The sequence below is a fragment of the Centroberyx gerrardi genome, chromosome 13, assembly GCF_048128805.1.
Source record: "Centroberyx gerrardi isolate f3 chromosome 13, fCenGer3.hap1.cur.20231027, whole genome shotgun sequence".
Taxonomy (NCBI): domain Eukaryota; kingdom Metazoa; phylum Chordata; class Actinopteri; order Beryciformes; family Berycidae; genus Centroberyx; species Centroberyx gerrardi.
Window position 1 is genome coordinate 4,888,935 of NC_136009.1, and position 16,425 is coordinate 4,905,359.

The 16,425-nt window shown below is 40.9% G+C and overlaps 2 protein-coding genes across 3 annotated transcripts; one reads left to right on the top strand and one right to left on the bottom strand.

The window, feature by feature from the left end:
* Nucleotides 1-1,957: 1,957 nt before the first annotated feature.
* On the bottom strand, nucleotides 1,958-6,115 carry LOC139931979 (dual specificity protein phosphatase 12-like). Of its 2 annotated transcripts, none has more exons than XM_071925632.2 (8): nucleotides 6,080-6,115; nucleotides 4,436-4,700; nucleotides 4,223-4,336; nucleotides 3,234-3,352; nucleotides 2,911-2,998; nucleotides 2,696-2,787; nucleotides 2,313-2,392; nucleotides 1,958-2,175 (listed from the first exon to the last, which is right to left on the bottom strand). In XM_071925632.2, exons 2-8 carry the CDS (start codon nucleotides 4,696-4,698, stop codon nucleotides 2,032-2,034), a joined length of 900 nt encoding a protein of 299 aa, XP_071781733.1. In that variant the 5' UTR covers nucleotides 4,699-4,700; nucleotides 6,080-6,115; the 3' UTR covers nucleotides 1,958-2,031. The 2 variants fall into 2 exon arrangements, with proteins under 2 accessions (XP_071781733.1, XP_071781732.1); XM_071925631.2 differs by lacking the exon at nucleotides 6,080-6,115 and adding an exon at nucleotides 5,904-6,001.
* A 5,515-nt stretch (nucleotides 6,116-11,630) lies between these two features.
* Nucleotides 11,631-16,284, top strand: LOC139931975 (vitronectin-like). The gene is made up of 12 exons (XM_071925626.2): nucleotides 11,631-11,679; nucleotides 12,155-12,268; nucleotides 12,444-12,512; nucleotides 12,919-12,993; nucleotides 13,687-13,911; nucleotides 13,994-14,077; nucleotides 14,451-14,537; nucleotides 14,803-14,942; nucleotides 15,316-15,475; nucleotides 15,587-15,685; nucleotides 15,775-15,903; nucleotides 16,106-16,284. The coding sequence occupies exons 1-12, from the start codon at nucleotides 11,631-11,633 to the stop codon at nucleotides 16,282-16,284; spliced, it is 1,410 nt and encodes a 469-aa protein (XP_071781727.2).
* Nucleotides 16,285-16,425: the final 141 nt, after the last annotated feature.

Consider the following 16,425-nt stretch of genomic DNA (forward strand, 5'->3'; position numbering starts at 1 on the left):
CATTCATCACAATGAGATAGTGCTGCTACTACTTTTTATATATACCCCACTCCTCAGAAAGCAGGATGGAGGGGAATTGGGAAGTCTTAAAAGAGAGAGAAAGACGCATAAGATGCATAGAATAGAATAGAATAGAATAGAATAGAATAGAATAGAATAGAATAGATCACTATTCAGCCGACCTCCCCTTCCCTCTCCCCCATTAAAGTAACAGACATATATAAGAACACATTCAAACACATACTGTCATTCACTCTTACTCTCCCTTTCTTACACACACACACACACACACACACACACACACACACACACACAGACACACACACAGCTCCAGGAGGTTATGGTTGGTGGTGGTTTATGGTTTGGGTAAATCTCTCTGGTCTCTAAGAAACAAGCGCTGGGATGACTGCCACCGTGTGTGTGTGTGTGTGTGTGTGTGTGTGTGTGTGTGCAATCAGTGAGGTCCTTGGAAAAGAACAGTGTGGTTGCCAAAGATTTTGGGGAGCCACAAGAGGAAAATTGTACCTTGCTTGTCCAGTCACACAAATATAGACACACACACACACACACACACACACACACACACACACACACACACACACACAAACACCCAACAGACAGAAAAGTTCAAGGCTTGACACATAATTTAACTTTTATCAGGCTGTATAAAATATATGATGATGTTAAATCAATGAACATGGGATTCATTGTTATTGTAACAGTATAATACCAACAGTGCCAGCTCTCTCCACAAGGGGGCGACATTGCTGTATAACTCAGACATACAGAGGCACTTTAAAGAACAAGTGAAGTGAAAAATGACTACTTTTCCATATTGTAATGTACATCTACTTAACAATACATACCAAAATTTTCAAAATTGTTATATTTTTTCTATCAAAACCCCATTACTTACTTACTTTCTGGAAATAGTGTATTTTTAGTGGCTGCTGCATCATGCACCAGCAGACATATGTAAACATTCCAACCAATAATTCTATCACAGATTTTCAAACAACCCCTTCTTCTCCCCCTCCAATCATATAAAACCTGCAACAAAATCTTCCTCCTCTTCTCCTGCCCTCCGATGTTTGCTCCACTGCTGGTGATGGAGGCGTTAGAAGAAGAACGCAGGCTAGCATCCAGCTCTTCTGACTCACTTTCCATATTATCTGACTTATTGGTCAGAGCATTCTGACTGACAGGTTGCTATAGGGATGAGGCTCAGCTGGAAAACAGTTTAAAAAAAGTTGTACATTGTTTGAAATGAGGTGCGAGGAATGAAGACTGGGTTTCTAATGCTGCACACAGCTGCCTGCCACAAACACAAGTCCAAACCAAATAAGCCAAATAATCTGACTTCATCGCAATGAACTTTGTGTTGATGAAATGTCCATGACTCCTACATTTAGTCTGGACCTCGACCCAAACCAAACTACAATATCTGGTGGAAGGAATGTTAACTTTCTGTTTGCTGTAAACTTTAAATAAAAAAAATAAAGGTTGCATTGAGACATGAGCAGCAGAGACAGAAACTGATGCGTCTTGAGCAGCAGAAATGTGCAACATATCAACTGAACTGGATGATTTACTATGTTGTGATTCAATATGAACATGTAAATATATCAACAAAACCAGAAGAACACTGCAGAGACTTCTGATATTTACAAGTATATTTTATTTACAATGATTTGTATTACAGTACACTGATTTCTCATACTTGTACATCGAATTCAAGGAGTCAGACTAGGTGTAATTTAGAGGGAATCCTTGCAGTGGCTGATATTAGTATATATAATATATAAAATTTATTTTGTTCTGAAAGTTGATTAAAAAAAAACTTGTCACCTTGGCTTTTTAAGGCTGTAAAAAATATTTTCTGTTGCAAAAAAAGGATTGTAACAATAAAAAATTCAATGCCATATATTCTGTATTCTATATTCTGAGACTGTATTCCTTTATGCATGACTGAGTGAATATGTGTGTGTGTGTGTGTGTGTGTGTGTGTGTGTGTGTGTGTGTGTGTGTGTGTCATTGATGCATATTGAGTTGCCGTATCTCGTCCACTCTGTTGCGGTGCAGCTGGAAGGCAGGAGTGACCCAGCGGCCACATGAACACTGATCTCCACACCAATTGAACGAGCCCAGCTTAGAGCTGCACTTAGGACACAGCAGCTGCACACACACACACACACACACACACACACACACACACACATATAGGAGAGAGAGAAGAGAAGAGATTGTTTGCATAAGTGCATAGAGAATGAGTCCTGTGTGTGTGTGTGTGTGTGTGTGTGTGTGTGTGTTACCTGTCCGTCCATCACTCCAAGTAAAGCCTGTTCCATCCACTGGACTGGTTCTATGAAGTAAGACGTGCACTGGACTTCTCCTACAACACAACACAGGAAACATCATCGCTCCATCATTGTGTCTTTACTGCAGTTGCAGAAACATTTCATATTCTAATAGCTTGCTGAAAAAATTTGCAACATTTTATGTGTTAAATGTAAAAAACATGATGGAAATTTGTCAAAGTTGAAATGTATCAATTTAATCTATTATCATTCTTCTCCATCCTGCAGAAACCTCTATTGTATGCATTTCTGCTATTTTAAAAAACAATAGGCTATTAGTTGATGTGCATAGATGTATAATATAACTGGGTGATAGTTTGATTGGCAGGTCCTCTTACCAGTGAGGTTATTGGTCTTCTTGTGGCTGAAGGCTGAAGCTCCGCCCCCTACTGGGTGACTGAGAAGACTGGAACCACGGAAAAGAGTCCTTCTGCAGAGGGAAGATAGTAGGTGTTACACCAGGAAACTACAGGATAATAACAGTATCTAAACACAGTCTGCAGGGGGAAGACAGACTGTGTAACACCACTTTATTTCTCCCTCCATCCTTCACCTGCATTTCCTGCACCTATAGGAGACTTCAGAGGAGCTGGAGTGGGCGGGGTCAGTGGCAAAGACCTCCCTGGGGACCTGCTGCAGCTCTGCACACACACACACGCACACACACACACACACACACACACACACACACACACACACACACACATTAAAGTAAAACATAGGTAAATAGAGAACATGGGTAACAATACATAACAGCAACAAAAGTAATGATCCATGAAAGAAAATGCTTCTCAGTGTTTATCAGTCTGTATAGAGGACTAGAGGTTTGTGTGTGTGTGTGTGTGTGTGTGTGTGTGTGTGTGTGTGTGTGGTTACCAGGGTATTTCTCAGTGATCTTGGTCAGTCTGTATTGTTTGTACAGAGGACTAGATGTGTCCACTTCACACTGCATGGCCTCATACAGACACAGCTGCTCCTCAAAACCCCTGTTCACCCTGAAACACAACAGCCTCACCATCAACCATCTGTCTGTCTGTCATCATCAGGTCATTTACCAACTGTCACAATACACTGAAACAGCACATTTGTCAAACTGGTCATTCATATACTGTATAGTGTCATATTTAAATACCCATATTTTCTGCTGTAACTTATTACCATTTGCTGCCCAAAATTCCCACAGAAAGTTTAATTCTGTCTTATGTTGGTGTTGTGAAGTCAGCTGTAGGCTTCATTAAAAGTCAACTTTGCTCGAGTCCCAAGTCAGTCCCAAGTCTTGAGGCACAAGTCTCAAGTCAAGTCCCAAGTCTAAATGTAGATTACCAAGTCAAGTCCAAGTCAAGTCCAAGTCATTAATGTCAAGTCTCAAGTCTAAATGTAGAACAGCAAGTCAAGTCAGAACAAATCAAGAGTCCAGTATCAATTTAATATCTTAAAGAAAACTAAATATCTAGGACTTTTCAATGCAATATGGTTTTAAGAGGATAAAAACTTGGTAAGAGCATCATGAGTTTGATTTCTAGAATCAGTTTCAACTTCAATAAATTCAATTATTCCATACAAATTCAGAAAACAGAATTTAAATTCAGTCGTCTGCTGGAACAAATCTCATCACTTTCAATCTGAGTCATTTACACAAACACAAGATCTCAAGTCAAGACTTTAGAAACCTTTTGAAGTCATCAAAGTACAAGTCAGAGTCAAGTCCCAAGTCACCAGAACCCAAGTCAAGTCAAGTCTCAAGTCTTCTCTTCATGCATCAAGTCAAGTCTCAAGCTATTGAAACTGTGACTCGAGTCCCACCTCTAGTAGACACACACACACACACACACACGCACACACACACACACACACACACTTCTTACTGTACGTCTGGTTTGGTGCTCTGCAGTCTGCTGTAAGCCTCAGTGAAGCCCAGCTGGTGTCTCTTCATTAGATAGGCTGTTACCATGGCAGCGCTGCGACTCCGCCCGGCCTGGCTAACACACACACACACACATTCATTTTAATCTGTCATGTTTGTTCACATCACACCAGAGTGACCCGCCTCCCCCTGACCTCTGACCTCTGACCCCTACCAGTGAACGAGCGCAGCCCCTCCCCCCTCCAGCGCCTCCTGGATGAACAGGAAGCAGTCGTCCATGTGACTCAGGAGGTCGGAGGTCGCCTCGTCCAAAACGTTGATCCACTTCCTGCGGAAGCCCCCGTCGGCAGGAAGCAGGGGGGCGGGGTCTACGGAGTCCACCGACAGGATGTGAGTGACGGCCGCGTCGGCCAATCCCTGGCTGTCATTGAGGTCGGCTGCAGTGCCGATGAAAAGACCGGGATCTACCTGGAGCATGACTGGAGAGAGAGAGAAAGAGTCACATTTGCTCTTGAAATGTGACAAATATAATCTAATTAGAGCAGAATACTTTAAGAAATTTGAATTATTAATCCCCAACTTCACTAAACTGAATGAAAGTGTCCAACAGCAGATCCTGCTGGGAGAGGGACAGGCAGCAGGTCTAGCTGCACAGTGACCACCTGTCACAGACTGAGGGACGGCCCAGAATGATCATCTGGACCTATCTTACTCACTACTGTTTGTTTATTGTTGTATTATATTATTCTAACACTGTACTTATTGTTAATAATATTATCATAATTTGTAGTATTATAATACTAGTACAATTACTTATTGTTATAATACTTATTATTTTAATACTGTTCTTGCTTTGCCAGTATCTTATTTATTTTACTAGCAGAACTGATTCTGTCTTATTCAGTAATGTATCCTCTGTTTACTCTGTTGTTAGATCAGTTGGATCCTTTCGTTGACTGTCCTGAGACGCTTTGGCAATTTTGTTATGACATTCATGCCAATAAAGCAAATTGAATTGAATTGGAATTGAGAGAGAGAGAGAGAGAGAGAAAGAGAGAGACAGAGAGAGAGAGGGAGAGAGAGAGAGACAGAGAGTGAGAGAGAGAGAGACAGAGAGACAGAGAGAGAGAGAGAGACAGAGAGAGAGAGAGAGAGAGATGGGATGTGTACCAAGCATAAAAAGTGCACTAATAACTATCTCAGGACATTTTGTAGGGATCCAGCTATTCCTCTTGGGAAAGTATATTAGAACTGTAACTTCATCAGTATTGATTGGAATACAGCATGGAGACTGAATAGGAAATACAGTTACAGTAACACATTACAAACTTACTTACACATGCTGAGTAAGTAAGCCTACTTTACAATCCCAGTATTGAGAATCGTTTGGTATGAGAAGCTAGTGAAAGAAAACTGACTCTAGCTCCGATACGTTCTCTCTTCTATGGGAGAGAACTTTACTCCATTAAAAAAAATCTGACAGTTTAGTGTTGGCTTTTTCGGCAAAGGTTCATGTATCATACAATATGACTGAAGACCGTTTCTGAATCATTGGGAACTAGTCTTTCATTCGGCACACATCCAACCCACCAAGTAACAATTATTTCTACAAAATGTCAACTTTTACAACTGACAGCCCAACAGCGTCAGTTAACAAGCTGAAGCTAGGATAACTTGTATACCTGACAGTTAACTCAGTCGCTCAGCTTTTATGTTTTAGCCTTTCCTGTGAAGCCGTCGTGTTTCGTTGCTATTAACAAGCCATATTTATTCAAGTAAATTAATTAAAATGGTTATCAACAAACAAAATGCAAAGCCAGACAAAGTAGAAAAATAAAGTGTGTGGGTGATTCCCAACCTGTTTGGTTCGCCTTTTCAAACCATCCGGTCGGAAACAAAGCCCGGACGCTTTCTGTTCCAGGCAGCAAAACGCAGCAGAAAAGAACTGTTATGTTCAACTTTAGTCGACATATTAATAGCAAAACAAAGATGAATATTTTTATTACAAAAATATTTAATTGTTTATTATTTGAACGTGAAAATTACCCTTCTATTGTCTGTGCAGTAAGTTTACTTCTACATGGCTTTTTATTCATAAACCAAAATTAAGATAACAAATGTCTGTTTCTGCTCGTTTCTACATGAATTGCTTCTCTTTTTTGAATCTTCTTGGAGCAATGTATAATGTTATTATCATGTGAGGTTGTTTTATGTCTTCTTTATTGTTTTATGTCTTTCAATACTTTATTTTGTTTGTTTATAATTTAAGTTCTCTGTTAGTTCACAATGCTTTTGACATTTTATTGTGATTATTTGATTGCTCGATATTATTATTATTTGTATACTTACTTAAATATAAATTTTTATATTTTAAGAATGTCTATGTATTATGTCTTGCTTGTTTATTGCACCAGACTCTCTGACTGCAAAGTCCCGGACACACCCTGTCACCTGTGGTATCCCTCAAGGGTCGGTTCTCGGCCCCATCCTGTTCTCCCTTTACATACTCCCCCTCGGCTGTGTCATTAGCCGGCATGGAATCATCCCCCCAATCATTCCACTGCTACGCAGACGACACACAACTATAACCTAAAAACTGTCCCAACCCCCTCTGCAGCCTTGTCATCATCATCGTCATCATCGTCGTCATCGTCGTCATCATCATCATCATCATCACTAACCACCTGCCTTGAGGAGATAAGGACCTGGATGAAACACAACTTCCTGCAGCTAAACAGCTCCAAAACTGAGGCTATTTTATTTGGCACCCCACACCAGGTCCAGTTGTCTCCCGTAAATCACATCACCTTTTCTGGCCAAGACATTCCCCTCTCCTCATCAGACCCTCACTTGACTTTTGATGCCCACATCAAACATCTGTGCAAGACCTCCTTCTACCACCTCAGGAACATCTCCAAACTCCATCCCACACTTAGCCTGTCAGACGCTGAGAAACTCGTCCACGCCTTTGTCTCCTCAAGGCTGGACTATTGCAACGCACTTCTCATCGGGTCTCCTAGCAGGAGCCTCCAGAAGCTCCAATACATCCAGAACAGTGCTGCTAGGATCCTGATGAGAGTGTGAAAACATGAACGTCCTAGACTCACTACACTGGCTCCCTGTCTCCTTCAGGATCGAATACAAAATATCTCTGCTAACACATCAGTGCATCCACAGAAATGCCCCTCCCTACCTCAAGGAACTGCTCACTCCACAAACCTCCACCCATAACCTGCGCAACAACCTTCTCCTTCCCCCCAGGACCAAGCTCCGCACCATGTCCCCCATGGTGCGGAGCTTGGTCGGGCCTTCTGCTCGGTTGCACCTCGTCTGTGGAATACTCTCCCTGACCGCCTGAGGGCACCACAGACTCTTGATGCTTTTAAAAGGGGCCTAAAAAACTTCCTTTTTAACAGAGCCTTTCCTTAACTTTGTGTTGGTTTTTTATCTCTTTGTTTTTTCTCTTTTCAATCAGGCCTTTTTCCTTTGTGTTGCTTTTAATGATCTTTGCTGTTGGTTCATTTTATCTGTTTTTATGCACCTGTTTTTTACTCTGTAGCACTTTGAGATAACTTGTAATGAAAAGTGCATTACAAATTAAATGTATTATTATTATTATTATTATTATTATTATTGTTCAGTGCTCTCTGATGAATGACTTTAGGGTTCATGATAATTTAGTTTTATCCATATTACTGATTTATGTTGTGTGAATTCATAACTTCATACATAAAAATGCAAAGATAGTCTTGCCCAAAGGTGATAAACTTGGCGTCATAATCAAGTGTTGAAGCCTCTTGCAGCAGAAATCGAGAGTAAACAAACAGAAATTAATTCTGTAACTGTTAGGAGAGAGCATGAAATGATGAGTCTTCATGTGTATTAAAAGGTGAAAAAGTCAGGAATTATTACTTGTGAGTAGGTAAGTTAGGACAGTTAGGAGAAGCTGGGGATTGGGAATTGAACCACTCTGTGACCCACCTGAAAGGGAAAAAGACTCATTTTGACAATAAACTGAATTTCTCTGCATGCAAAGGTCATTGTTTCTCCTCTAGGCTGAATGAATCTCTCCTTTTCTTCTCTCTGTTGTGTTTCCTCATTAAAGACATGTTTCATAACGTCTGACCGGCCTCCTGTTTCTCAACAATGTGTGTGTGAACGTGTGTGTCGCTCCGAAACGCCCGCCAGCGTGCGTCCCACAGTCTGTACATGAGGGCCTCGCTCTGACCGCAGCCCTCCTCCAGGACTCGTTAAGCGGCTGCCGATCACAGATAATTAACTGCTGGGAATAAAAAATGACAAAACAGACACACACACACACACACACACACATGGTCAGGCGTGAGCAGCAGGTGAATGGGAACAGAGTGGGTGTGCTGTGGTGTTTGGCCTGCTGTAGTGACTCAGTGACACTGTAGTGTCTCTAGTAGCTGCTCTGTGGGAGTGTTAACAAGCTGAGAGGTGACACACTTTCTCCATCACCACCTCACTTCATATAAATATATATATCCATATATATACGTATATAGCTCATAAATATGACTTAGCATATATACAGTATGTCCATATATACAGTAGGGTTAGATGGATATATGGGGCCGATATTGACCTTTCATTAAAAATCATCATCCTGTCAGTGGTGTGATCAATGCTACACTGGTTGTATATGGGAAGGCCTTCTTTCATTCTTTTATCATACTCCAGTATAGGAACAAACCTCTCTACCTTTGATTTACCACATTCCAGCATAGGAACGACGCTCTATGCCTATATGACTTGTCAATCGCCTTCTTGGAACATAGGAAGGAACCTCTGTGTATCTTAATGTGTCAAATTTACAGGAACGACACCTCGGTAAAATATAACATTAGACAACCGAGCCTTTCAGTACTTACTTGCTCTAAACCATGGCCACAGACACAAGCAACAGCAAATGACATATTAAGAAAGAGAGAAGAAAGAAAGAAAGAAAGAAAGAAAGAAAGAAAGAAGGAAGGTTACATACAGATGATTTAGCAAAAGTCCACAAGAGAAAAATAATGTTTTTTTAAAAGAGGTGACAGGAGTCACCTCCTTCATCTGACAGTTTATTCCAGTAACTGGGAGTAAGAACTGAAATCAGCATCACCAGATTTTGTTTTCACCCTGGGAAACAACTAACAGACCGGTCCCAGATGACCTCAGAGGTCTGGGTGGCTCCTGTCCTAAAAGCAGCTCAGAAATGTACATTCAATTACAGTACATCCCTCTTTTTGTCCTCTCTTTGTCTTTCTCCCTCATCTTCTACACATCTGCCTGTAGGGATTTCATCCAGAAACCTTTTGATCTCAAGCCGGCTTCTCCAAACTCAGCGGCACACAGAACAATAACAATAGAACTGACAGGTGACAACGTGTCCCACATGTAGAATAATCAGATGTTTTATTATCCCAGGATGAAGCTAAACCATTGAAAATACACTGTAAACTACATGACATCAGTTTTTCCCAGTTCATAAAAAGGTTGACCTTTTTACAGGACACCGTGTGCCTTCGCTCTCTCTCTCTCTCTCTCTCTCACACACACACACACACACACACACATTCACACACACTCAACCACATAATTCCTTAAATTGGTTGGCAGGGAATATGTGGTCAAAATGTCACCAGATAGGAGCCACAGACCTCAGAGGTGGAAAAAAGACAAATACTTTACTCAAGTAAAAGTATTATTACTTTAGTTTAACTTGACCTAGGTTGGTATTAGATTACTTATTCAGAAAAATACCTAATTAAAGAACAGTGCACTAAGAAAATTCTACTTTAAAGGTGCTATGTGTCGAATTTTTAACCATCAATAAATTAACAGTTATACTTATTGTAATAATTATAATTAACAAACAAATGAGAGCATGGTGGAGACGATCGGTAGAAGATCTCATTGTACCTCCTAGTCTCCATCCTAAAGCTAAAATTAAACTTCCCAATGCAAAAGTAATAATGGTAATGATAAGATTTTGTCCCAGGGACTCATATGGGAAGATTTTAGTTGTTTAGTATTAAATTGTATAAAACTGTCTGTAGATAGCAGTGAGAGTGACACCAATGATCAGAATAGTCTGTCTAATACATTCGCTCATTGTGATCATTTCTCATTTCTAATTTCCCACCTTGAGAAAGACTGAGCTAAATGCCTGAAATGTAAAATGTATTTAAAACAAGTGGAAAGGCAGGCTGTGTTGTGATAATTATAAAATCTACTCCAGTAAAGTAACTGGTGTAGTTAGTAATGAGTTACTTTCCATCTGTGTAGGAGGTCATTTACTGCCAGTGGAGGAAGTTTAAACACTTTGGAGGTTTTAATTTGTCTGTGGGTGCAGTGTGTGTGTGTGTGTGTGTGTGTGTGTGTGTGTGTGTGTGTGTGTGTGATGCTAATTAAAAGTGTCCTGTCCCAGTGCTTTTGCCTCCTATATAAGACCAACAGACTGACAGAGAGAGCAGAAGAGGTAGAGGCGTTTACTGAGAAGGTAACTATTCTCTCTCTCTCTCTCTCTCTCTCTCTCTCTCTGTCAGTCTCTCTCTCTCTCTCTCTCTCTCTCTCTCTCTCTCTCTCTCTATATATATATATATATATATATGATAGTTGTTATATGATCATTTGTGTTGCAGATCTCTTTCCACTGAGTCTTGGATGAACATGATGAAGATGAAGATGATGATGAAGATGTCCTGGCTGCTGCTGCTTGGCCTTGCTGTGAGCTTCACTGCTGCTGCTGCACCAGGTATCTGCATGTCACTCTATATAACTCACTTGAACCATGAAGTATTATTTACATTTCCATAATACTGTACTTGTGCTTTGTGATGCATTACAAGCAGATAATAATCATAATAATGGTAATAATCTTTATTTATATTGCACTTTTCAAAACACAGTTACAAATTGCTTCACAATCAAGAGAGATAGACAAAGCACAGGTCAATGTCCTTTGTGTTTCAATAAAACAAGACTTATAATGCCTTATAATGTCTTATAATGCACTTATGATACCTTATAATGCCTTATAATGATGCTTTATAATGGACTTATGATACCTTATCATTCTTATAATGCAATTATGATGCTTTACAATGCTTTATAATGCACCTGTGATGCATACACAATACAATATGCAATACGCAGTATGCAGTATGCAGTATGCAATACACTTACAATGCCGTACAATGCCTTATGATGCTGTATAATGCACATACGATTCCTTATAATGTCTTATGAGCACCACTTTATCTATGCCTCTAATGGGTTTATAATCTGTTTGTAATGTATCACAACACACTACAAGTAAATTCTTCCCTACAGGCAGTTGTGTGGGTCGTTGTGGGGAGGTTTTCACCAGAGGCAAACAGTGCACCTGTGACTCAAGCTGCATGCTTCATGATGAGTGCTGTGACGACTTTGAGGCTGTTTGCACCAACGGTAAGACAAAAAAAGAAAAAGAAAAAGATAAATAAGAATGAACTTGAATGTTTTCTGTGGGGGAATTGAGGCATTGCAGCAGCAAATAATTGAATACAGCCAAGATAAAAATAAAAAAATAAAAATAGCATATAAATGAAAATAAAGGGAAGGTATTACACATAATGCAACTGACAATTACACTAGAAAACAAATAAAAAATATGTACGATATGAGAATATATCAACAAATATGAAAGCAGTAGACTGAGCTTAATTTCTTAGATCACTAAAAACTAGGGGCCACCAATCAGGAGGTCTAAAATAATGATCATGTAAGAGTACCTGCTGGAAAAAGAAATAGAATAAGATCTTTTTCACTTTTATCTTTAATTCTAGAAAGTGTAGACAAGTTGAAAGCAACATTTTGTATTTTTTCCCCCCCCTCTGTATTATACTGGTTGTGACCTGTGTGTTTTGTGCGTCTGTCATTCCAGCTCAGTCCTGCAGGGGGCGCTGTGCCGAGTTGTTCAGGAGGGGTCGGCTGTGTGAGTGTGACCCAGACTGCGTCCGCTACAACACCTGTTGTCATGACTACCAGCTGCGCTGTGGTAGGGGCCAACATCCGTAACCATAGCAACAACACAAGAAATGTCCTACTGTAACTTAGCAACACACTCAGGGATGTAGTGGAGCGTAAAGCCACCTACAGAAACCTATAGAATATCTCATAATATAATAAGTTATTATGAAATGCTTCCTACCACAGTGTCTCTCTGTCCTCAGATGCCAGTGATGTCCGTGTGCCAGCCTCGCCCCGCAGGAGCTACCAGTCTCTGAGGGCCACAGCTACAGGTTAGCAGCATCACTAACTAGCTAACTGCTAACTAGCTAGCTAGCTAACTACCTAAGTAACTAACTAACTAACTAGCTAGCTAGCTAGCTAACTACCTAAGTAACTAACTAACTAACTAGCTAGCTAGCTAACTAACTAGCAGCAGGACTAGTGGCAGAACCATCTTTCTTATATTTCTGACTCACTTTACATGTAAGCTGCTAGGGGAGCTCGGTTGGATATCAATATGACATGAATGCAGTGTTAGAACTTGCAGCTTGATTGGTAAATGTCTATATTGTACAGGCTTTATTTTGTATTTCCTTCTTTCAGCGTTCAAACAGTGAACTGAGGGGTGAGTGTGTTCTGTCTTCTTTAAGCTTTTCAACTAACTTCTGTGTGTTTTTCTTCATTAATTCCTCCCAGCCCCGTCCTCAGGCAATCGCAAATCGGGGAGAAGCAAGAAAAGGTCAGACAGTGAGAGTGAGGAATGGCTCAGAGGTGAATGTAGTTCTAATGCTGAATTTGTAGTCCACATGTTATAAGTTTTATTGTGTTTTATTGTGACTAAACATAGTTGAGAAAAGTAGTTTTAAATGAGAGAAACCTAACTAATTTCCAGGTTCAAATTTTTCCTATGTCAACTCACAAAACAGAATAACATCTTTTTTCAGGATACTGATATTAGAGAAAAAATTGCCCACAAGACACTTTAAATTGAATTTACATAAAGGTACTTCACAGGTACTTCACAGTCACCTAATATTTTAATCACTGACAACACAATGCTACAGTTTTACTACCTGGTGGACATGAAGTCGTGTATTTAACCATGTAAACCTGAAAACTATGACTGTGCCAATCAGTCAACATATACATTGTAAGGCCATGTTATAATGACATGCATTATGCTGTTATATTATAATACATTTTATCCATGTGTTTCTGCCACACACTAACAAGGAGCGTCGACCTCGCACCTCCGCTACCCTTTGATTGACGGCTCCTCTGGCCCCGCCCCTCCACCTGCACCAACCAATCCGCATCAAAATGGTTTGGAGAATTCATTCCTCCTCTCTTTCTTTCTTTGGTCTCTCTTTCTCACTCAAAAAAAATTATCTTTTATCGTTTATTTAAGGCCATTATTGGCCATTTATGGAAGCCAATTGTCTGGTTTCCTCTCTTCTTCTCCAGGTATGAGTAACATCCCTTTCAGCCTCTTGCCGGCGTCGGTCCCCTCCTCTTCCAGCTGGGCTCCAGACTCCCCAGCGCCTGGCTCCTCTCTGCCCAGCCAGAGTGCTCCGTCTCTGGGCAGCAGCGGTCCTCTGAGTCCCTCTGGTCCTGGAGCTTCTGGTGGTAAACTCAACCTCCAGCTGGTGCTGTCACATGGAGGAACGGCTCCTTCAGGGCCGAGTCAAGGTGATTCCATTTTTGGTTGAATTTAATATTAAAATGTAATATTTTCTTAGCTTGGAATTCTAAGGTTCTATGTGGTTTTTAGGCTCCAGACCCAGCACCCTGCAGGATGTAGCCCAGGCCCTGGGGGTCTCTCTGGGGGAAGGAGGCTCTGAGGGACCTGGGACAGGTAAGACAAATAGTACTATGTGTATGTGTACGTGTGGGTGTGTGTATGTGTGTGTGTGTGTGTGTCCCTGTGTGTCATGTTAAAGTAACTAATGTCGACATCTAGACTAATGTTTTTTAATCCCAAGGAAAAGCAGATTCTATGTCCTTTCTACTCATCTTGACAGCCATGATCTGTTCCAAAGAGTTCAAACTTAGATATTTGTGCTTGTGGAGTTTCACCCATAGATTTCAATAGTACATAACCTTGCCAATTTGTTATATAAGACTACAGTCACTTACATGCATAGATTTCTAACAATTTCCTATCCTTCCTAAACGTCCTATCACAAACTCTGGTGTGTGTGTGTGTGTGTGTGTGTGTGTGTTCCTAGGGCTGTTTGATAATAGTGATCTGTGCAGTGATTCTCCCATCAGTGGACTGACGGCTCTCAGCAATGGGACGATATTGATATTTAAAGGTCAGTGTGAGTTTGTGTGTATAATCTGATAATCAAATAGATAATAAGTTAGCAATTATACCCTATTCTAAATTATATAAAAGTAGAAAAAATAAATAATGTTTTATTGCTCTGAGGTATGTTTGTGTGTGTGTGTTTATAAAGAGTTTATAATGTCAATATGACTTGTATATAGGCTAATCTGTGTCTGATGTGTTCATGTAGTGTGAGTGTATGATGTTTCTATTTGTACATGCTGTATGTATTTATTGTGTGTGTGTTCCAGGTGACTTGTTCTGGTCAGTTGACCCAGTCAGTCGGTCAGTCGGTCCTCCACAAAGTATCACAGACACTCTGGGCATCCCTTCTCCCATCGACACTGTCTTCACACGCTGCAACTGCCAGGGAAACACCTACATCATCAAGGTACAAATACTACTAACACTACTACTAGTACTACTGCCACTACTACTACTACTTTTATCACTAATAATCAAAATAACAGGAAAAACCTACTTTGTCAAGGTATGAATATTACAAATGCAACTACTCCTACTAATAGCAGTGAGAATAATGTATATATTATCAAGGTAAAAGTGTGTATATAACAATACAATGCTAAGAACTAGAAAAGGGTTTTCTTCTAAATCCGAGCTTAGACCTCCATCATCACAGTATACAGTCATCCTGTTTGTCCTGAGCTGCCTGAAAAGACACCTTGATAGGAACTAGTATTTTAGAGCATTTGTAATGAAATTCCACCTGTTGACAGAGAGGTCACTATCATTAACCCCCCCAGGGAGACCAGTACTGGCGTCTAGACAGCAACATGGTGGTGGAGCCTGGCTTCCCTCAGCCTCTGGCCTCTGGATTCTCTGGTCTGACAGGAGACATCAGTGCTGCGCTGCCACTACCAGCCACCAGGAGCAGACCTGAGATGATTTACTTCTTTAAGAAGGGTGAGTAGCCTAAGTAGACCTGAGATGATTTACTTCTTTAAGAAGGGTGAGTAGCCTAAGTAGTAATGTAGTAATAAAGTGAAACTCTATTGAACCCTGTAGGTCCTCTAGGAGACACCATGCAGAAGTTCACTTTCCCTCCAGGCAGCGCTCCCTCCTGCAGCAAGAAACCCAGGACGTCCTACAGCAGCCGCTCGGCCCGCCAGGCTGGTTAGTAACTGATAAAACTGACCAGCTGATGCCATCAGTTTGCTGTTTGTTAGTTATTTACAGCGCTGTTGTTGTTTTCTCTCCTCCAGAAATTCATCTCAGTGGAGAGATCAACCTCAAAGTGTCTCTGAAGGGGTTTCCCTCCCCAGTCACCTCTGCTCTCTCCATGCCCAACGCTCAGAGGGGCGAGAAATACGAATACTACGTCTTCTCCGGACGTAAGAACCTCACACAGTTGAATAAGAACCTGTTAGAATACAGTAGAATAAGAACCTCACACAGTTGAATTAGAACTCATTAGAATACAGTAGAATAAGAACCTCACACAGTTGAATAAGAACCTATTTTCTCTTACTTGCCCAGGACTTTGAAAACATCTCTAGTTCTTGTATGGTATTTAACTCGCCTCTGTCTCTTCAGCTCTGTTCTTCAGCATCAAGATCTCAGGTGATCTGCCGGCTCTGGTCAAACCTCACCCGTCTGCAGCCCTCACAGCCCCGCCCAGCCTCAGCTCTGCTGCCATGGCAACCGACCCGGCCCGGAACGCCAACCCTCTCCACCCAGCCAACTCCATCATGGGCTGGCTGCAGTGTCCCTAGACCCGCCTCCATACAGCTGGAATAGTTAGACAAGGCATTTCCTGTTGGAATCTGCTTCAGCACAACAAGATGGCTGCCAGAAATGTCAATAAGTGTTGTGGTAATGAGCATAATTTTAGAATTTGACAGTATTTTTATATC

What these genes read in the sequence shown, in the direction of transcription:
- LOC139931979 (XM_071925632.2), bottom strand. Translation starts at nt 4,698, where the DNA reads ATGCTCCAGGTAGATCCCGGTCTTTTCATCGGCACTGCAGCCGACCTC. An exon ending in TATAGGTGCAGGAAATGCAG is followed by an intron (nt 2,788 to 2,910) that starts GTGAAGGATGGA and finishes TTCCCTCTGCAG; the next exon opens with AAGGACTCTTTTCCGTGGTT. An exon ending in TTGGAGTGATGGACGGACAG is followed by an intron (nt 2,176 to 2,312) that starts GTAACACACACA and finishes GTGTGTGTGCAG; the next exon opens with CTGCTGTGTCCTAAGTGCAG.
- LOC139931975 (XM_071925626.2), top strand. Translation starts at nt 11,631, where the DNA reads ATGCTTCATGATGAGTGCTGTGACGACTTTGAGGCTGTTTGCACCAAC. An exon ending in TGAGGCTGTTTGCACCAACG is followed by an intron (nt 11,680 to 12,154) that starts GTAAGACAAAAA and finishes CTGTCATTCCAG; the next exon opens with CTCAGTCCTGCAGGGGGCGC. An exon ending in GAGTGAGGAATGGCTCAGAG is followed by an intron (nt 12,994 to 13,686) that starts GTGAATGTAGTT and finishes CTTCTTCTCCAG; the next exon opens with GTATGAGTAACATCCCTTTC.